The sequence below is a fragment of the Diabrotica undecimpunctata genome, chromosome 1 (assembly GCF_040954645.1).
Source record: "Diabrotica undecimpunctata isolate CICGRU chromosome 1, icDiaUnde3, whole genome shotgun sequence".
In the NCBI taxonomy this organism is placed as follows: Eukaryota; Metazoa; Arthropoda; class Insecta; order Coleoptera; family Chrysomelidae; genus Diabrotica; species Diabrotica undecimpunctata.
The window spans coordinates 55,040,359-55,063,347 of record NC_092803.1 but is presented as its reverse complement, the minus strand read 5'-3'; the positions used below and the strand labels follow the sequence as shown (position 1 = coordinate 55,063,347).

At 34.4% G+C, this 22,989-nt stretch overlaps 1 protein-coding gene across 2 annotated transcripts in view; it reads right to left on the bottom strand.

Annotated features, from left to right (window-relative positions):
• Positions 1 to 22,989, bottom strand: part of LOC140438965 (trypsin alpha-like) — a 78,494-nt gene that overhangs the window by 24,400 nt on the left and 31,105 nt on the right. The window contains exons 5-6 of one of the 2 annotated variants that reach the window (XM_072528600.1): positions 19,339 to 19,446; positions 18,095 to 18,276 (exon numbers count right to left, since the gene is read on the bottom strand). The exons of the other annotated variant lie outside the window; for it this stretch is intronic. Of the exons in view, the coding sequence (XP_072384701.1) occupies positions 18,124 to 18,276; positions 19,339 to 19,446 (261 nt within the window). The 3' untranslated portion in view covers positions 18,095 to 18,123. Of the gene's footprint in view, positions 1 to 18,094; positions 18,277 to 19,338; positions 19,447 to 22,989 lie in introns of those variants that run through there. 2 annotated transcript variants of the gene reach the window in all.

Genomic DNA, 22,989 nt, shown 5'->3' with positions numbered 1-22,989 from the left:
ATATATACAGTGTAGTCCTTAAGTAATTGTATAAAGAGAAACCGTAGACGATTTAAGCCAAATTGCTTTATTAGAATGTTGATAGAGGGTGTTAAAGTGGAAATTTAATGTTTCCAAATATTGGAATATTAAAAAATGTCCCATTAAAAAATATACGACTGGCTACTATTGAATATAAGAAATTATAATTTGATGCATACTTTGATGTAGCTGATAGAGGGCCTCACATATGCCGCATATGTGGCATAAATTTGCACCTTTTTTGCTCTTTAAGTTAACGGTGACAAAAAATATTAAAGATATAATATTTATACAAAAAAAGATATAAAGAAAAAAAAAAAAAAAAAGATACAAGCCCTCAATTTGGACAATTTCGATCCAAATGTGAATTTCCCCGAACAGAAATTCCTGTAAGCCCCTTTCACACAATGAGCTCTAAAACTTATATTATATCAATGACGCTACGAATACTTTTAAACTTCTAATTGACACCGGTGCAGGAATTACAGTGTTCAAAGAGAATACTGCACGAAATTATCACAACCGATCCCCAGAAAATGTTACCATTCAAGGCATAACCGACAAAAAACTCTTAATTACAGAGTCTGTCCTTATTGTCTTTACCGATGACAACCCTCACAAAGTTTTCATTTTTAATCTAGACATTGACTTTGACGGCATAATAGGCCTAGATTTCCTAGACCATTACGAATGCATAATAGACCTTAAAACCAGACAACTTCATATAAACTTTAAAACTCTTACCCTGCATAAAGTTGGACAAGAGACGCATAAACCCACAGAAGATACTCCGGTGACATTTTCTACAAAAATAGTACCACCAAAAATTTTTTAAACATATCCGAAATCAAACACAAACATTAAAGCTCAACAAAATAGCAGCTCACTTCACGAAAACACTCATGATCAACAAAAACACATCCCAAGACCAGAGAAAAAATGAATAAAAGAAAAAATAAACCAAATTTCGATTGATAGGCGAACAGAACAAATATTCAAATTAAAATGCAACCTATCCAATACAGACGCAATAATGTCATCCCAAGAAATCGAAAAAGTTCGAATTCCTCACGCATTAGTCCATGTAGACGAAAATGGAGACTTTTTAACTTCCGTCATTAATGCTAATGCAATGCCAAAAACCCAATGCCTTGACGTGCTTCTCTCGAACGGTCCTTGGCAAGGCTACTTGTGACTGGCATTATCCGAATATAGGTAGGATGGGTTCTACTAGTTGGTCTTGTGATCTGATTTATTTTAGACTTCTTTAATACGGGTTTTCATGTCGTTGGAAGCCTCTGAGCCATGGGCGTCCACAGGATCAAAACTAGGAGGGCAGATTTGAGAAATAAGAAATTGGTTAGATAAACAATAATAAATATATCCATCAGAAGGGAAGGGATTTCATCAGAAAAGTTTTGAAAATAACGTTTTTGGAGCCAAAATTATTACTCAACGCCGTCATACAAAAATGAAGCAAACTAAATATAATTTAAATATTTAAAAACTTTTTTTAATGCTTTTTACAAAAACGTGATGGAAATTTAACAAGTTTATTTCCTCTTGGATAAGCCTTCGATTTGTGAAGCAAGATAAATTGTCTGTTCCCAAACACTAATATTTAAACAACAATTTACTCGGATTCTTGTAAAACTTTCTCTACAAACTCTTCCTTTTTTGGTAATATTTTTGTTTCCGATGAATGGTCATTAGAGCTAACCCATTAAGGTGATCTTCGACCATTGCACTCGGCAACTATGTTTTTATTCTTCGAAGACTGCTGAACGACCTCTCATCTGTACACGTAGTGCAAGGCAATGTTACGAGGATTTTCAGCAATTTTTTTTAACGGATATAAAGTTGTCCAACTCATTATTGGCGTAGTTGTCATAAGGCGTTTTCTGTTTCAATGTTCTACCCATACTTCTAGCTCTGCATCTATTCCATCTATTCCATAGTGGTTTAAGGATTGTCTCAGTTCTAATTTAAGGCAATTTAAATTAATATTTAAAAAATGCTTGGGATGCAGAAGACTCAGAGCGAAGGCTGGCGTATTTTCTTCGTAAAATCGTGTCTCTAGAGAAGATATGATAGAATCCAGATACGGAAGAATCATGGATCGCCTCCAGCATTCACTAGTCGTATCAGCTGGTTGATTGCTCCTATGATGTTGCTTGTTTACAGTTCTAGGGGTATATAGTTCAAAACCGCATTCTTCGGTTATCTGATTGGCTTTGTACAAAAAGGGTGTACATATGTGAAATTATAAATATAATTTCAGTAAATGAGGACTGTATTACATAGGGCTGGTTCAAATAAATTAGGATATGTGGTAAAAGGTTATACAGATTATAGCAAATTAAGTTTATATAAAGTCTTACCAATTCTTCTGCTGCACATACACACACTCGCGGTATTTAGAGGCTTTCAGTCGCGGTTGTTCTTCATACGGGGAAACTGTCCGGTTACCGGTTTCTGAAGACGTGTTTCGCGGTACTAACACTTAGATCACACGAGATATAGCACATTTGCGTCTGTACACGATTTAAAATAGTACTTGCGGTATTTTTCGCGTAACTATAAGCGAGAGAGATAATTAGAGTAGAGAAAAAGCGTGGTAAGTCTGTACCAAGCGATAGGTAGCGATTGATAGAGAGATAATACGTCTGCCTAGTAGGACTCAGCAGACGAAAGAGAGGACGACTGTCTCTAGCAACAGTCAGCAGTCAAGAGAGAGTGTCTGTTATCATCGAGAGACAACAGGCAAGAGTGTGAGACTTTCTTTGCTATCTTACAACTGTCTGTATTTCTAAGGGAGTGGGGTTAAAATGTGACTAGGAAGGGTTGGAGAACGGGAAATAATTGTAAAATTGTGGTAGAATGGTAGCTGGTAATACAGCGAAAAAATGACATGATTTTTCGCATGTGAAAAAATTGAACATACTGGGGGCGGGCGAGAAGAGTTACGCCACTGGGTAGGGTATCAAATAGTTACTTCGAGAACGAGGGTAAACCAGTATACATTAGGGGTACTGTTGTAATGAACTAAGATAACTAAAACTATTTAAAATCTAGAGAAACTAAAGTCTATAGAAACTATATACATTGTAACACTGCCGTGCTACAATAATATTACAAGGCCAGAATCGCTCGTTGTCGAAGAGAATAGGGCGGGGTTATAGAAACTATATCGTATTTTAAATTCAAGCACAATTAGATAATATGAAATTATTATTTATTATTGGACGCCACCCCTGGTTTATCCTCGAAGGGGAAGAGCAAAAAAAAAAATTAAGATTTATTGAAAGTTTACAAGAAAACTATTCTTTATTATTTCTTAGCAATGAACAAAAAGAAAACATTAAAAGTTACGTCATCCCAAAGGGATTCCAAAATATTATTTTATGTTAACATTATCATAAACAAAAAATCTTTGTATCGTATTAAATTAAGAATTGGTTATAAAGAAAATGAATGTATATATATATTAACCCCAAATTTCGAAATTTGTTTACATTGAAAATAATATAGTTATTTATCAACTAGGAACAATGAAGAAAATAAACCTTTAAATTAAATTAGAACACTTCACTATATTTTCATTTTTTTTTGAGTTCATAATCATTTCTGTTGTCTTGAAAGTAGGTATAATAAAAATTGGTACAACCTTAATCTGCTCTGTTTCTCTTCTTATTTAATCAGTCACCAAATTGATTCAGCTACGTACTATATCAAATCACCACCATCCTAGATAAGAGGGGTTAGGGATTCCAAAAAAAGATACTGCTACTGGGCCATGATCTGGAATAACTCCATAGCAATACTATCTTGCGACGAGTATTAGAAATATAATAGCAGCATTATAGCCTCTCCAATAAGGGTCTCTGAATTGAGACCCACTTTGGAAACACGTCTTAACGGTTGGACGGTCTTAACAGAAAAGAGCGAAGCGCTATCATTGCGCCTGAATCTGGAAATTGGGCGTGAGTGACAAGTTGAAAAATATGCTCATCTACCGGATATATTTGGGAATTACAGAAGAACCCTTGAGTCGGCTACAGGTAGGTACTTGACAGATAGATGGGGCTATTAGTTTTATAAAAAAAAAATATAATCGAAATATATAATGAGTTTCTTTTAAATCTTTTGAAACGGTTACACAGCCCTCCCCACGATTTCAACTGGGTACCAGCGTGGAATCGGACTAGGCATGGTGGCACACCATACTAACCTTTTCAAAAGTGGGAATAGATATACGGAGAGGTAAGACAAACAGAATGGACAAATGTAGCTACAATCTGGACTCACAGAATCCTTCTTTCACAACTCACGTGGGAACAACTCAAAGATTTCAGAACAAAGCGAAACAGAACGCATAGAAATGACTCAACTATAAAAATGTAAACAAAAAAAAATTGCATTCTCACTCTCAAAATGCATAGGGTATTTCACCTATAACCAATATCATGAACAAAGCGGAATAAAACAAAACATATCTACAAATCATTATTTGAGACCAAATGCTCGCATTCAATCGAAACAATATAATTAAGATATTATTATTTGAAATTTCATAAGTAATATAAAGCAAAACATACTAGTGTTGTCACCAAGATACAAAACAGATAATTTACTGCGTAGTCGTTATGAGACCTAACACAATAAAACACAAAAAAAATAATGTTATCGTTTGTTCGGAAGCGTAGAGTCTTTCATCTACGACTTAATCCACGAATAACATAAGAATAATAATACAATCGTATCATTAACGCCATAAGATACAAAATACAAATGTGTCATCGTTTGTTCGGAAGCATAGAGTCTTTCATCTATGACTTAATCCACGAATAACATAAGGTAATAACGCAGCGCGTCATTATAGACACATTTAGAAATACACAAATAAAAGGAAAGAGTTACTAATAGTTCAAAATTGGGTACATTAAAGTTCTACAAAGACAAGCCTTAATAAGTTTACTGGGAAAGGTAGACATCAGAATTTCTGTAAGACACATCTATATTTAGAAACAAAAAAAGCTGATGTTTAGTTATTAGTATGACAACTAGAATTTGTGATAACTAACGTGTATCATCCGCCTATAATAGGGACAACATCGGTAGGTCAACTTCGGGTAGGGTTAACTTCGGGTAGGGTCTAAATAATTCTAGATTACATAACTAAACAAGTATTGGAGAACTAAAAAAGTTTCCTGACGCGGGAGGCTGTTATTCTAGATTTATTACTGAAATAAAATTATGAATGGCTTATCATTCCGACGAGTCAACTAGCGGGAATCCGCTTACTTCATCCCTAGCCTTCCTCAGTGTCTGGCCATTCAGAATATAGGATGTTAGACAGCAATAATCTTTTCAAACATTATTTTGGGGGGTTTCGAATAGAGAGTCGAAATTCGAAGGTCTTCACACTAAGAGTAAAACTTAGGCAAAATGAACAGATCCTATAATGAACTATCATTGGTAACTAGACAGAGGAATCTTGATATCTTTAATATAGATACCAAAAAAAAATTACTTGGATTTATAAGTCCGTAAAATAAGATAAATTGAATTTTGTATCCACTTGAAGACAACTAAAGGTATGTACAATTTATTGTAATATAAACTAACATAAGCATAAAAATATCACATTCTACCAAGGCATTCTAAAAATAAAATGAGATTAAATTTTGCAAACACCCTTAAAATCAATATAGGTTATTGGTCGGGGTAGCACAAACTCAAGATCTCGATCAATACAAACTAGAGAGAGAATAATACCGAAGTGGAATAAGATAAGATAAAAATAAAATTTATGTCGAAAAGAAATACGACAGATATACATATATATATAGACATATTGAACACAATAAATGATCAATATTATAATAATAAAAAGTAAAACAGTTCAACGAACTGGGGTGCGAGCCAAACTGAGTTGCTCTGGAGATCGACGTGCGGAGTCTCCTACACTACTTCCAGAGGCTCGTCTCTTTGCGACAACATCTGAGATACACAAAATTATTAATTGGAATAGGGATAGGTCCACTAATCCACTTGACTATAGCAGGATGCTCCCTGACTAATAGTCAACACCACCGACATAAAACAAGGATTGTCGAGACAGCTCAAAAAAAAATTGAAACGTGTCAACTTCCTGAAGGGAAAGAAGCACTAAGGGACAGATTTGCCGAAGCAAAGTGGTATTCAATGTACTAAGTACTAGGGTATCAGTGCTGTACTGACCCCACGCCAAAAAAATTTGGAAAGGAAACGAATCCTCTCCAGGATAAAGTTCGCGTTAGCGCAACTCTTCCTGTACACGGGCCACGGAGGGGTTGAATAGTCGCTGGAGAAGGTAGCAAAGATTAAGTACGCAAAGGCGCAAAGGGAATCAACTAAAAAATTAAAAATTAAGAATGGACTGAACATTTTAGAAGAAAGGTATTAAAAATTTAAGAAAACTGATTTATTCGGTTTCAGACAAATCTGAATTTTCCGACGAAACACTGACAGGTTGATAAGCTTTTAGGTCTTAATAAAACAAAAAAATATAAACAAAAATCACGACATATTTACATGCAAAATTAAACTGGATGCTCGATTTGATGAATCGACATCAGGTACAGTTCGTTGGCTATTAGGCACAACGACCAATGGCAGATTTCTATAAATATGGCTCTAACCTAACCAAAAGTGTGGAACAGACCAGTGTTAAAGTTTCTGGGAGCGAAAAGAGGGATGCTTCCAGCTCAACAAAGGCGGGTGGCCAACTAAGTAGTCTTAGCAAGCTTCGCTATGGTTATCCACTAGGTAGACACCCTAAATAGCATCAAACAATAATAAAGTTAACTATGACAGTCAAGCAATGAATGAATTTCCAACCACTGGTTGAAAATTGAACTAACGCAAAAGAAGAAAGACAGGATGGCCAATAGTTCCATAAGAATATCCTCTGGGATTGATCACAGTGGAAAATTTCCAAGCAAGAAGACTTCCAGAAGGACAAAAGAAGAAAATAAATCCAAACCGTTAATACACAATCTTGGAGAAGAAGAAAGAAAATGGGTTTATGGCATACAAACCATAATCGATACACAAACAGTTTAGTCTAAAACTGTTGTTTCCAAAAGAAACAAAAAAAAATCATAAGAGTCTTCCACGAAACAAAAACTTACGATAAGACTTAAAAGGAACGGAAGAATTATTACAATCTTCCAAAGAAATAGAAAAATATTACAGTCCATCGTCAATAATAAAAAATCATGATGTTGGATGTAACACACCACAACAATAAAAAAGTTGAACAGTAAAACATTTTTGACACCTAATTGAATCCAATATGGTCGTCATACAAATCACAAAGAAATGTTTACCATTCATTAGCAGAACTCTAACAGAGTCAAAATAATATTAACTTTTAATTCTCAGTGGGCCATTTAACGGTAGTACCAGAACTATTTTAATTGTTAAACAAACGTGGTCTTAACGTCGACATAAAGATAAAAGATAAATTCACAATAGGGGGCAGCGGGTTGTTTCACCTCTGTATATACAAAGAGTCACAATAGACAACAGCAAACTACTTCAACCTCACTTGTGCCATATCATGAACACAAGATAATAAATGAAAGCTTTTGAGCCTTAGCCAAAAGTCTCAAAGCAAAAAGATATATGTGGTCTAATAAACTATTAGAAGACCGCAAAAATGTCAACGACAAAAAAAAGAAAGCTGCTGGATATACCAGTAGTCTGACATCAACACAAATAACTCAAGATACAATAATACAGGTCACGTGCCTGTACGTCCTACAGGACATCTCGAGAAAAAAAAGGTAAAACCACAAATAACAATAAGTTCCAGTACCAAAAACATACTTCTACTACATCTGACCACACAAAGACATAAAATTAACATAACAGAAGGAGAATAACAATATTTCCGCTCTATATTCTCAACAAAGACGCCTTAGGCAGAGAGAAACGAAGTTATATCATTATTTCCTTATACTTGCAAAACAAAAGAACAATGGACTGTAAAATATAGAAAGCATTTTCCTTTTCAGGAAATAAAATTTTCTTTTCAAAGTACGAAAAAGTTAAACTATGAAAAAATAAATTTTTAAAATAAACGAAAACAAATTAAAAAGAAAATTTAACAGATAACAGATATTATATCAAAAACACCCAAAAAAGTATTCTGCAAAAATCCAGATAACACATTTTAAAATTACGTAGGTCGGGACAGCCTGTATATAGGTATAATTCCCAGCTGTGTGCCGCAAATAAAAACCATGAATCAAGGTTAAGAAATAAAATTCACTTAATTGATTTTTCAAATAACGAACGCTAAAAGCCATTTCGTTCATTTAAAATAAACACATTGAGGAATATAATTATTATGGTTCTTATAAACAAAATAAAAGACTGAACTGCAAAGAAAATGAATTGAGGACTAGAATATAAAATGCTTGAACATATTAGCCGGAATAAATTCAAGCTAAACACTTCAAAGAGATAAACAAAATTCATTTTTCACTTATGGAATGTTTACATAGACGGACTGGGAATAAACAGACGATTATCTTACCATTCAAAATACGACCATTAAAATGCACACGTAATAAACATTCCAAATACATATTATGTATTTCACAAAATTAAAAATACGACGAGAATATTTCTACGCAATTTTACGAAGATTAAAAACGAATACATATAAATACTTTGCAGAAAAAATTCTAAACTGATTAAACAAAAATTGGGTAAAAGCAAATACACAATTTAACTAAAAAAATGGTTCAAAACATACAGACTTAATTAACCACATATACAGGGGGGTACAAAACAACTAATAATATTGAAAAAAAACTGAAGATACAGGAATATTCAAAAGCCCCACACGCTGGGCGACATTTTGTAACGAAGGTACAAATGGAGCAAATCTAATACATGTCCCACGTCGGAGGGCGCCATTTTTGTAACACTGCCGTGCTACAATAATATTACAAGGCCAGAATCGCTCGTTGTCGAAGAGAATAGGGCGGGGTTATAGAAACTATATCGTATTTTAAATTCAAGCACAATTAGATAATATGAAATTATTATTTATTATTGGACGCCACCCCTGGTTTATCCTCGAAGGGGAAGAGCAAAAAAAAAAAAATTAAGATTTATTGAAAGTTTACAAGAAAACTATTCTTTATTATTTCTTAGCAATGAACAAAAAGAAAACATTAAAAGTTACGTCATCCCAAAGGGATTCCAAAATATTATTTTATGTTAACATTATCATAAACAAAAAATCTTTGTATCGTATTAAATTAAGAATTGGTTATAAAGAAAATGAATGTATATATATATTAACCCCAAATTTCGAAATTTGTTTACATTGAAAATAATATAGTTATTTATCAACTAGGAACAATGAAGAAAATAAACCTTTAAATTAAATTAGAACACTTCACTATATTTTCATTTTTTTTTGAGTTCATAATCATTTCTGTTGTCTTGAAAGTAGGTATAATAAAAATTGGTACAACCTTAATCTGCTCTGTTTCTCTTCTTATTTAATCAGTCACCAAATTGATTCAGCTACGTACTATATCAAATCACCACCATCCTAGATAAGAGGGGTTAGGGATTCCAAAAAAAGATACTGCTACTGGGCCATGATCTGGAATAACTCCATAGCAATACTATCTTGCGACGAGTATTAGAAATATAATAGCAGCATTATAGCCTCTCCAATAAGGGTCTCTGAATTGAGACCCACTTTGGAAACACGTCTTAACGGTTGGACGGTCTTAACAGAAAAGAGCGAAGCGCTATCATTGCGCCTGAATCTGGAAATTGGGCGTGAGTGACAAGTTGAAAAATATGCTCATCTACCGGATATATTTGGGAATTACAGAAGAACCCTTGAGTCGGCTACAGGTAGGTACTTGACAGATAGATGGGGCTATTAGTTTTATAAAAAAAAATATAATCGAAATATATAATGAGTTTCTTTTAAATCTTTTGAAACGGTTACAACATGTTTGGCAGAAAGTACCACTATTGGTTAAAGGGTAACCTAGCTACTTTCTTTATTGACCTAAGATATTCGCCATTAGGTGTGGATACCCTAACAGTTCGAACAAGAGAGTCTTTGCCTGGGAGCACTTCGATAATCTTTGCCAGAGGCCAGAGGAGTGGGGGAGTCTCTTCATCTTTAATTAGTACAACATCACCTATCTTTAAAGGATTAGTAGCGATGTTCCACTTACTCCTACTTTGGGTCATATGCAAATATTCCACCGACCACCTTTTCCAAAAGGTTTGATGAATTTTCGAGATATGCTGAAAGAGGGAAAGACGGTTCGGTGGTATTTCTGAGAGATCTGGTTCTGGTGGACTTGTGAGACTTTTTCCTACAAGGAAGTGTCCGGGCGTTAAGACTGAGAGATCGTTTGGATCATTTGAGAGCTGAGTGATAGGTCTTGAGTTTAAAATGGCTTCGATTTGACAAATTATTGTATAAAAAACTTCAAAGGTAAAACGAAGATTTCCTACAAGACGATAAAGATGGTATTTGGCACCTTTAATCCCTACCTCATGCAACCCAAATTGAGAAGGGTTACGAGGCACTCCAAATTTAAAACGAATAGAGTTTTCAGAGCAGAAATTAGTAATCCTCTGCGAGAAGTTCTTACTTTTAAAGAGTTCGTTTAACTCAAGAAGCTGATTGCGGGCACCATAGAAATTAGTAGCATTGTCTGACCATATAATCTCGGGAGCACTCCGCCTTGCAATAAATCTTTTAAGGGTGAGAATAAAAGCATCAGCTGTTAAGCCGGTGACAAGTTCGATATGAACACATTTGGTGGTCATACATATGAAGAAGGCTATGTATGCTTTGTATAATGGAGCCTTTCTAAGATGAGAGGATCGGATTATAAAAAAACCTCCGTAATCTACTGAGACCTTTTGGAAAGGTCTTGTCGAGAGAACACGATCGGGATGGAGATCTGCCATAAGTTGTGTTGACTTGGGTGTCATGAAACGGAAACATTTCACACAGTCGTGTATTATCTTCTTTGTTTGTCTTAGTCCAGAGATAGGCCAATATTTCGAACGAAAATTTGACAACGTGGTCAAGGCACCTGCATGTCCCAATTTAACATGCATTTGTTTTATCATTAATTTGACAACTGAATGATTAGATGGTAGTAGCAAGGGATGTTTCTGTTCGAAAGAGATAGGGGCAAATTCTAATCTACCACCTACATGAAGAAGTCCAGTTTTCTCAGAGAGGAAGGGGTTTAGTGCCCTGATAGTTTTATCAGAGATTATTTTCCGATGTTTTAACTCATGAAATTCTTTAGGAAAGGCCTGTGATTGTATGTACTTAACAATCACAGTGGTGGAGGAGCTTATTTCACAAACTTGCAGTGGTCCTAATTCTAAAGGTGAATTAGTATGTCTTTTTCTTAGATTTGAGAGAAAACGAAAAACATATGCCAGAGTTCTCTGAATTTTTGAAAATGACGAACATTTATTAAAAAGGGTTTCAAGGGTATTATTCACTTGAGATATGTCAGAGGTTGTGCTTAAAGTGACCTGAGTGTGTCTGAGTTCCAGTAAATCTCCCGCCCATTCTTTTATCCTGAATTGAGAGTAGTCTATTACACTGGAAACTAAAAAGGGGGGACCTTCGGTCCACAATTTTTTTAAATTTGACTGAGTGATATCTGAGGCTCTAGAGGGCAAATCTGCTACGTTTAAAGAGGAACTTACATGATGAAATAAAAAGGATTTACTTAATTCTTTGATTTGACTGACACGATGAAGTACAAATGGATTCCATGTAAATTTAGTTGTTAAAATCCATGTTAAAGCGATGAGGCTGTCTGAGAATATGTGAACTTCAGATATTGTGACGTTTTTTGAAAGAACCTCAAGTACCTTTCTAGTAAGAGTGACACCTAATAAGATACCAGACAATTCTAACCGAGGAATAGTTAGTTTATTTTTTAGTGGAGCTATTCTAGTTTTCGATGCTATGAGGCGAGACGTGACTGTGTTGTCACTATACACGACTCGAAGATAGACACAAGCAGCATAAATGTCCTGAGAGGCATCGGTGAAACAATGTAATTGCATATCCGATTTAGGCAGTGAAAGTGTCAGGCATCTGGGAAATGTAATTTTAGATATTGATTGGAATGTATCCAATAATGATTTCCAATCCGAGATCAATAGGTCATCCAGTATATCACTGTCCCAGTCTAAGGGCAATGACCAGATACGTTGTAAGAAAGATTTAGAGTGTACTCTAAAAGATAAGAGTTTTCCTAAGGAGTTATACATTCGAGAAACATAGGTACATAATTTTCTTTTTGTTAAGGGAGGCGCCTCTTCACAAATAGGCAACTTAAAAGAAAAATCGTCTTGATAAGGTGACCTGTTAATACCTAGGACCTTAGAGAAGCTACTAACTAAGTCAAGATTAACTTCTGAAGTGAAGATCATATTATGCTCATTTGAAAAGGCACGAGAATTTAAATATATTTTATAGAGTTGGAAACCGTGAATGTTCAGAAGCGACCGTAGTTGAGAATAAGGTATGTGTATCCTTTCCAAGTTATTGGCGCTGGTCAAGTCGATATTTGCAAACCTTTTTAAAGTATGAGAAGCCACTGAGTGCGTGGTTTGGTTAGCAAAAGTTTGAACCTGAGAGACAGTAAACAACGGAGTAGGGCACGTTACATTAACGTTCACCACATCAGGAGGCGGCAATGCAGACTGGGCCTCCAGTAACAGAATATTGTTGGGCACTGCAGTAGCTGTTGTTACTTGGCCCTCTACGAATGGTAGGGCCACGGTAACAGAAGAAAAGGCAGGTTCGACTGAATCTAATGAATTAGATTGTGAGGGGGTATGAGTAAGAACAGTTTGTATTGAGAGAAATTTGATGACATCCGTGTCAATACGAGGCTGTGAGAGGAGTATTTGATTTTCGTGTATTAGTGGAGCTATGGATTTATTCCGAGGAGGGATAATTTTCAAAAAATTGACATGTACATCACCTTCACAAGGTGTTGCAATTGATAATAAATCAATAGATTTTTGTGTAGGAATTTTATTGAAATGTAAGAAAGTGGGAGTGAATATATTCTGAGCTTGAATAGAGAGTTTATTAACCTGTCGTATATTTAGAGCATTTAAAGTTTCATGTTGAGAGATATCTTGAATTTTTATACGAGTTTGGGGAGGTATATTTGCCAATTCCGCTTGCACACCGCAAGAAGGCGGTACTTGAGTTAAGTTTTCAATAACCAATGGAGACAAATTGACAGTTTTTAGAATAGGAGCAGAGACTAAAACATTTTGTGTATGTAAAACTTGTCTTGAAACCAAGGTATTGGATTCTTGTAATCTTTGTGGGGGAGAAATGTTAAGAAGCACGGGAGATGCAGATATTACAGTTTCAGTAATCATATTTTGTTCTGGAGTATTTTGAAAAGTGACTGTTTGTGCTGGTAACACATTTTTTAAGAGAGGCTGGCCTATTACATCTTGAGTAATAATGTTATTAGAAGTGTTTTTATAAGTCGGCTTTTGAAGCTCTTGCGTCTGAGCTTGAACAATTGCAGAACTAAAAGAAGTACTTATAGTTATTTCTTTCATCTCTTTGAACTGATTGGGGAGGGAGTCAGAGTAAAATGTATTTTTAACTTCTTTTTGGCCATTTATATTCAAATCAGTACTTTTAACAATGTGTTTACTGGAAGTATTCGCCTTAAATTTTGTATCAAATTTAAAAGCCTGTTTAGCTTCCAGTTTTTCTTCTAAGAAACATAAAGCATCCATATATTTTTCATAAGTAATATCTACTTCCTCACTTTCGAGAATAGTTTCGTCGTCAGCCAGGTTTTCCAAAGCATCCAAATACGATTTATAAGCTGCCTTAAGCTGAGTAATATATTCCCTAATTCTACATTTAGAGAGGCCTTGTTCATTTGAACTAACAACGTTCGCAATTCTGGCGATATTTCTTTGTGAAACGTGCATTGCATAAAAATACTCTGCAATTTCTGCCATTTTGAATTGGAGTATAAGAGTATAATAAGAGTGTACCAGTCAGAGATGAATGATAAAGAGAATAAAACCTAGCGACCCTTGGAAAGAGTACAAAGAGTAGAGAGAAAAATATGTGTATATAAGAGTGTAATCAGATTATCAGTTTCTTGTTTTTTGTGTGAAAATTATATTTGGTATCGTGAATTTAATTTAAATTAACACTGAGATAATTTTAATTGATTTAAAAAAGCAATTAATATGCAAATACTTTCTAAGAGCGATTTGAATAGAGCGATTATTATTCTAGGGATTAATGACAATAACAGCGGAGAATTCTCGTAAAAATTTATTATTCAAAACAATAGGACAAAATCCCAAATTATTTACCTAGACGTGTACCTCTGGCAAAACGTGTCAGAGAACAATACAATTAGTTGGGATTATAATGAGTATCTTTGGTTGACAAAGGCTGGGATTTTTACTACGTCACAGGTATCTATCAATGGGTCATTCTACCTGACTTCTTAACGTCCTTTAACAATAGAATCATAAAATTGGAATTTACACAGATAAGAATTATTAAACAACAATCTATCAATATATCGATTTATCAATACATACGTATATACATATATATCAAAGAACATATACACATATATAGAAATACATCATTTCGAAGGACCAAATCTAATGAGATTTACAGCAGAGATAAGATTTATCTGAACCGAATTAGATCAAAATAGTTCAATCGAGCATGAGATAAAACAGAGAGAATGAGGATTTACATGTGACTCAAAAGTGTACCAAACTATGTAGAATCAAGATGTGAGATAGAGAGATAGAGAGTGAGAGAGAGATTATGATATTATGATTTATATCCGACTCGAATAGACCACAATATGTACAAAAAGGGTGTACATATGTGAAATTATAAATATAATTTCAGTAAATGAGGACTGTATTACATAGGGCTGGTTCAAATAAATTAGGATATGTGGTAAAAGGTTATACAGATTATAGCAAATTAAGTTTATATAAAGTCTTACCAATTCTTCTGCTGCACATACACACACTCGCGGTATTTAGAGGCTTTCAGTCGCGGTTGTTCTTCATACGGGGAAACTGTCCGGTTACCGGTTTCTGAAGACGTGTTTCGCGGTACTAACACTTAGATCACACGAGATATAGCACATTTGCGTCTGTACACGATTTAAAATAGTACTTGCGGTATTTTTCGCGTAACTATAAGCGAGAGAGATAATTAGAGTAGAGAAAAAGCGTGGTAAGTCTGTACCAAGCGATAGGTAGCGATTGATAGAGAGATAATACGTCTGCCTAGTAGGACTCAGCAGACGAAAGAGAGGACGACTGTCTCTAGCAACAGTCAGCAGTCAAGAGAGAGTGTCTGTTATCATCGAGAGACAACAGGCAAGAGTGTGAGACTTTCTTTGCTATCTTACAACTGTCTGTATTTCTAAGGGAGTGGGGTTAAAATGTGACTAGGAAGGGTTGGAGAACGGGAAATAATTGTAAAATTGTGGTAGAATGGTAGCTAGTAATACAGCGAAAAAATGACATGATTTTTCGCATGTGAAAAAATTGAACAGGCTTCATGCAATAAAGTGTTTGTTAGCTTATCTGTGTTCTGTCTGTGTTTTTTAAAAATATCCATGATATGTGCTCAAAGTTCAAAAAATCTAATATTCTTCTTCTTCTTGCAGTACCGTCTCCTATCGGAGGTTGGCTACCATCACAGCAATCTTCACTTTGTTGGCTGCAGCTCTGAACAACTGTATTGAACTGCACCCATACCACTCCCTTAAATTTCGCAACCAGGAAATCCTCCTACGTCAGACATTTCTCTTTCCCGAGATTTTTCCTTGGATTATGAGTCTAAGCAGAGAGTACTTTTCTCCTCTCATTATGTGGCCTATATATTCCAGTTTTTTCGTTTGTATGGTTTTTATGACTTTGCATTCCTTCCCCATCTTCAGCAGAACATCTTGATTTGTTACTCTTTCTGTCCATGGTATTTTCCACATTTTCCTGTAACACCACATCTCGAATGCCTCAATGTTTTTGACATTTTGACAAACGATTGTCTCGCTATCTCTATTCGCCTCTTGATTTCTCTTGTCTGGTCATTAGTATCAGTGAAGCAAACCCCTAAATATTTGTAAGAAGTAACTCTTTCAACTGGCTGATTATTTATGGTCAAATTCACATTGGTGTATAGCTTCTTTGTTACAATCATGAATTTAGTCTTTTTGATGTTCAGTTTTAGACCATATTTTTTGATATGGGTGTTTATAGTTTCCATCAAAAACTGTAAATTTGCTAGGTTATCTGTTACTATTAGCGTGTCATCAGCGTATCGTATATTGTTAATTAACTCTCCGTTAATGTTCATAATAATGTTTTACTCGGAGCGCTTCCTGACATATTGTTTCGCTATATATATATATATATATATATATATATATATATATATATATATATATATATATATATATATATATTGAATAATAGTGGAGAAAGCACACAACTCTGACGCACACCTCGACTAATCTCAATTTTTTCGGTTAACTCATTTTCAACTTTGATTTTTGCTGTTTGTCCCCAGTACAACCTGGATATGATATTAATGTCGCGGCTGTCGATGTTTTTGCTTCTTAGGATTTCATACAGCTTTTGGTGTTTGACTTTATCGAAGGCCTTCTCAAAATCTATGAAACCTACGTAGAGGTCTTGGTTTACATCCAAACATCTTGGCATTAACACACTCAGACCAAACAAAGCTTCCCGTGTTCCCAGTCCACCTCTGAATCCAAACTATGTGGCGCTAATGTCCTCTTCTAATTTATTAAATATTCTTTTGTGAATTATTTTAAAAAATACTTTTAGGGTGTGGCTCATCAATGCTATAGTTCTGTGGTCTGAACACTCTGGCGTTATTCGTTTTCGGGATTGTGATAAAAGTAGAGGAGAGCCATTTATTTGGTATGATGCATGTTCTATAAATTGTGTTAAAGAGGTTCACCATTATTTCAAGTGCGTCGTCGTCTATTAGTTTTAACAATTCTACAGGAATTTCATCTGGTCCTACAGCTTTACCCCCTTTTGTGTTCCTTATAGCATATTATACCTCGCTTTTTAGGATTTCAGGCCCTGTTGTGTTGTCTTTAGGTTCTGCCACTGCTATTTCTGGTCTTTCGTCATCTAAAATTCGTTGAATTGCATATTTGGAGATTGGCATAATTGCATATTGGCATAGTTGGTCTTGGAAATACTTCAGGTTTGAGCTAAATGTATTCCCAGAACTCATAAGGCCATAAAAATATTTGGTTCTACAAATTCAGGGGTGGTTGCTGTTGCTTTCAGATTTAAAAACTATTAGATAAATAAAATAATAACAGATTTTAAATTTTCATTAAAGTTTTGTTAAGTTTATGTAGTTTTTTGCCCCAGCTAGAATGTAGAAACAGAATGGTTGCATTCAAACTCAAGATTAAGTTTCAACTTTGTATTTTTCTTTATTGATTATTCACCAATTTTACACTCGCCTCGTCCTCTCTAGGGGGGAGGGCAGGTGCCCCTCTGCGCCTCCCTGTGGACGCCCATGCTCTGAGCATCATCCCTTTGGTTTATACTGTTGGGATTCTTCTCTAGTTCTATTGATTCTCTAATTTCGCGTTTTCTTTTGATTTCAATGCATAGCATCATCGTTTGGATTAGGTTGACTGTATGTCCTGTATTTGAGACATGTTGTACAAGGGATGATGTTATTTCTCTACTTTCGATTTTCTTCTTGTCCAACATTGATTCTTAGGTTGGTCTGTCCGATGTACGATTTGTCACAGACCCCACATGGCATCTCGTATACTTGATTTTCTAACGATATTTTTCTTTTGGCGGGTGGTAAAATAGTTGAGGTTTTTTTGTCGAATATCTTAAGATAGAAAAAACTAGGTATATGCAGAATATTTATTAGAGCAAATAACGGTTTAATAAAAGATTTTTTATTAGGTGAAATAAAGTTGCTTATGACAAGGCGTTTAGTGTTTTTTCTATCCAGGTACGGAAGTATGCAACATTCATGTATTCTGCAGGAATATTAGTTATTTTACATGGTGCTCCGGACGACACAATACCCACTATTGTATCTCCTAACTCTAAAGGTCCTCCAGAGTCTCCCTAAAATATTTTGTTATTATTAGTTTTTTTTTTATTCGTATATCGACAGTAAATTGATGTTTTCAAGTTAAACTAGAAACGTTATTTCACTTTATTTAGAATTTTGTAAGTGCGATTAAAAAAATTGATAAAAAAGTGCCAAAAGGAAGTTTAAAAAAAAAGTAAAGGCAAGTGTTTTAGATTCAGTATTGTACACTATATAGATGTGACAATTCAGAGCCAAAACAAAATATTACGAATACCTTCTTAGGTAACTAGCAATTGTAAAGATGAGACTGACTTGTTGCAGGCGTCACTAAAAAGGACCAATTTATGTATTCAAAGTTATCAATTAAAAAAACCGTTTAATTCAGTTGAATGAGCACATAACTAATGCTCCAATAAAGACTAGCTCTCAAACTGGATATATATTAAAACTTAGTTGTATATTTAGTAAACATCATAAATGGAGTGGGAAAGGCGTGACGGCTTCATATAAATATAGCAAAAACCAAATATATGATAATCAGCAGGCTGATTAATCTGATGGAAGCTTAATTACATATAAATAATAGTAGGATTAGGGACAGAGTTAGAAACGAGAAAATAAGAAGAAGGACAGGTGCCACACATGTCATAGAGCGCTTAGCATGGCTGAGCGGAACTGGGCGGACCGTGTGGAGAGAATGAATGACGAGCAGTAGACCCAAAGAGAGTGTGAAGACCATAAGCATGCAGAGGAATCAGATGTAGACCAACTAAACAATGAATAGACGACGTTAAAAAATCGTAATTGGCTGTAGGAAAATCGGAATTGACAACTGAAAGCAATTAGGGAAGGCTTATGTTCAACTTTGGATGCAGAAGTCTGGATAATGATAATGAACAGAGCTACTGAACGAGTTAAAAAATTTAAATACCTTGACATTGAGCTACATTGCAAGCGGGACTATGACCTGGAAGTGAACATAAGAGTAAACGCCTTTGTTATATTTAATAAATACCTTTGCAAACGAGTTTTTTAAACTAGATAGTTCATATTTATTTTCCTTGCAACATACTGTATTTAAAAATAAAATTTACCCTGCAAATTCCTGAGTATCTTTCACCAGCAATAATTATGTCATCGCATTCGCATTTCGAAACTGTAACTTCTGTTTCCAACAAAAACTCCGAGGAACTTTCTTCAGGCTAAAATCAGGTTAAATATATTAAAATTTGCTATTTGCTATGCATCTTCAGGTCTCCAGACAAGTAAATAAATGCTACAAATACAAATTGCCAATACAATGGTACTGTCAGGTAAAAAAATATAAATTACGTCAATATTATAATGTCTTAAAGGTGCACAATGATTGTTACTTACATGCCAATACAAGGTCCCAAGGTAAATATTGAGATAATTAGGTTATTACACAGATACTTAAAATTTTATTTCAGAATAGCTCAAGTTTTTAACGATTTTGCCAATATAACTTACATATCAACTGATAACAATCTCTATTTAAAATTTCTTGCAATACCATTATTTGGAATACTAAATAAATATAATGATGACCCTATCTATATTTTCACTATAAAAAGAAGAACTCATAATTATGTATCCTTAATTTACATTGACAAAGATATTAGATTATGTTGGATTCCTGGACATAATGATATCGAGGGAAATGAAATAGCTGACAAATGTAAATATTGGGGCTGAATTAAATATTCCTGTTAAAATTAGATTAAGTAACTTGGATATCATGCCATTATTAAAAAATAAAATATGTTCTATGCACCAAAATAATTGGTTAAATTCTTTTCAATATAAAGGTAAGTGGTATAACAACATTCAAAATTTTTTTCCTAATAAACCATGGTTTGACACAAGCCCATACATAGATAGGCGGCATATTACTACCATTATTAGAATGAGGACTGGTCATTGCCTGGCAGGATTTAAATAAAATCAACATTCGCGATAACCCATACTGTGAATGTGGACAAATGGAAACATTAGAACACATATTTTGGGAATGCCCAATAAACAAAATAAAAGATTATGATGTCTATCAGGAACTGATCAAAATTAATATTAAAACACGAATTAACATACCAATACCTATGCGATATTAACCCTAAAATTATAAAAATTCTCAGATTCCTAGAGATATAAAATTATAACTTTCATAATAACCTATCCAATATTAACATTTAAAGCACTTATAAGAAAACAGAAAACAAATAAAATGTAGATGTTATGTTGATGAAATATCTATATTCACTGATAAAAGGGCATGAGATATACTCTCAGACTCACGACAGTGGTCCAAAAATTAACACAACAAAGTACTGGCTGATTATTCAGTAAAACAAAAGACAAAAAGAAGAAGAAGAAATATGACAACGTCAGTTTTGTCCCTTAAAATTTCATGAAGATAACAAACTGTTCATATATATTTTTAAATCCAGTTCCAGTTCACATCGATACTCCAAACCGAGCGGACGTTAGGTGGTTCTCCGTTATCAACGTGCGACCGGTTTTATCGAATTGAGCTAAGTAAACTCGTATGCAAATAAAATTCTTTTTACGAATAGCTGAATGGAACGCCAATGGCCTGCTGAATCATAAGGACGAGGTGATAATATTTCTACAACAAAATTTTATAGATATATTATTAATAAGTGAGACACATTTTACAGACAAATCGTATTTTAAAATACCTCATTATCTAACGTACCATACTAACCACCCAGACAAGACAGCCCATGGGGGTACAGCAATCTTGATCAAACAATCAATTAAACATTTTATGATGAAAAGTTATATAACAGACTGTATCCAAGCTACAGTAATTAAAGTGTGTTCATTACCTTACGACATAACAATAGCAGCAGTATATTGCCCTCCAAAGCACAATATTAAAAAAAAAACGATTTTGGGATCCTTCTTCAATACTCTAGGTCCAAAATTTATCGCAGCTGGTGACTTTAATAGTAAACACACTTACTGGGGATCAAGATTAATAACAACAAAGGGGAGAGAGCTCTATAGCTTAATGCAAGAAAATAAATACTCATATTTACCAACAGGAACACCAACGTACTGGCCAACGGACCCCAAAAAAAGACCAGACCTCTTAGATTTTTGCATCATAAAAGGAATATCTAACACCTTTATGGGCATAGTTCCAAGTTATGATCTATCTTCAGATCATTCACCAATTATTGCAACAATTAGCACATGCGTTATTAACAAACAACCTACTCCAAAACTGCATGGACCTAGAACAGATTGGAACCTTTACCGAAAAATACTTGATGAAAACATTAAACTAAATGTAAGACTAAAAAGCCCTTCAGAAATAGAAGCAGCTACAAACAACCTTATAACTTTATTGCAAAACGCTGCAAAAGAAGCGACACCGAACGATGAAGATAAAAATAAAATCGAGAAAAGAATAAATATTCCATTAGAAATTAAAAAGCTCATTGCTGAAAAAAGAAGAGCAAGAGCCAAATGGCAACAAAGTCGGAACCCAGCGGATAAAACGTTTTACAATCGCTTAACCAATAAATTAAAAACACAACTAAAAATTGCAAGAGAAGTCAAAAAATATGTAACACAACTTAATAGATACGACCATTCAATATAGAAACCAATCAAATCATCCTTAAAACCTCAAGCAATATCCCCACCAGTAAGAAAAACCACAAACACACAGAACCAATGGGCAAGAAGCGATAAAGAAAAATCAGAATTATTTGCTGAACATTTAGCAACAGTATTCCAACCACACAACAATGAAGAAGATCAAGAAATTATTAATTATTTAAACTCAGAACAACCATCAGTAAATCCAATAAAATTAACAACACCCAAAGAACTTAAAGAAGAAATCTTAAGACTAAATATCAAAAAGTCACCAGGAATTGACCTAATAACACCAAAAATGCTAAAAGAATTACCAAAAAAGGGTATAGTAATCCTTACATATATATTTAACGCAATATTAAGATGTAATTATTGGCCTAACAATCTAAAAATTGCAGAAATACTATTATTCCCAAAACCAGGAAAGTATCCAAGTGAAGTCTCATCCTATCGACCTATCAGTCTGTTATCAACAATCTCCAAATTACTAGAAAAACTTTTAATAAAAAGAATAGATCCAGACTTTACAGGCGCAGATTGGATACCAAATTATCAGTTTGGATTTCGACGAGAACACTCAACTATCCAGCAATGCCACCGAATAACCCATAAAATCAATTCCGCATTAGAAGAAAAGGAATATTGCCCAATGGTATCACTAGATGTACGTCAAGCTTTTGATAAGGTTTGGCATAAAGGACTTCTTTATAAAATTAAACAAATATTACCACCATTCTTTCGAATACCTACATCATACTTGGAAAACCGACAGTTTAGAACAAAAGTAAATGGAGAAATATCCAAAACGCATCCCATTAAGGCGGGAATTCCACAGGGAAGCGTCCTGGGACCTTTATTATATATATTATATACGTCTGATCTACCAACATCACATAACGTAACAATTGGCACATTTGCAGATGACACAGTAGCACTTACAAGTCACAAACACATTAAAATAGCTACACAACAACTCCAAGACTATTTGTATGAGCTTGAAAACTGGCTAAAACAATGGAAAATAAAAATAAATGAAAACAAGTCAACCAACGTAACTTTTACTTTACGACGAGAAACACCACCACCAATATATA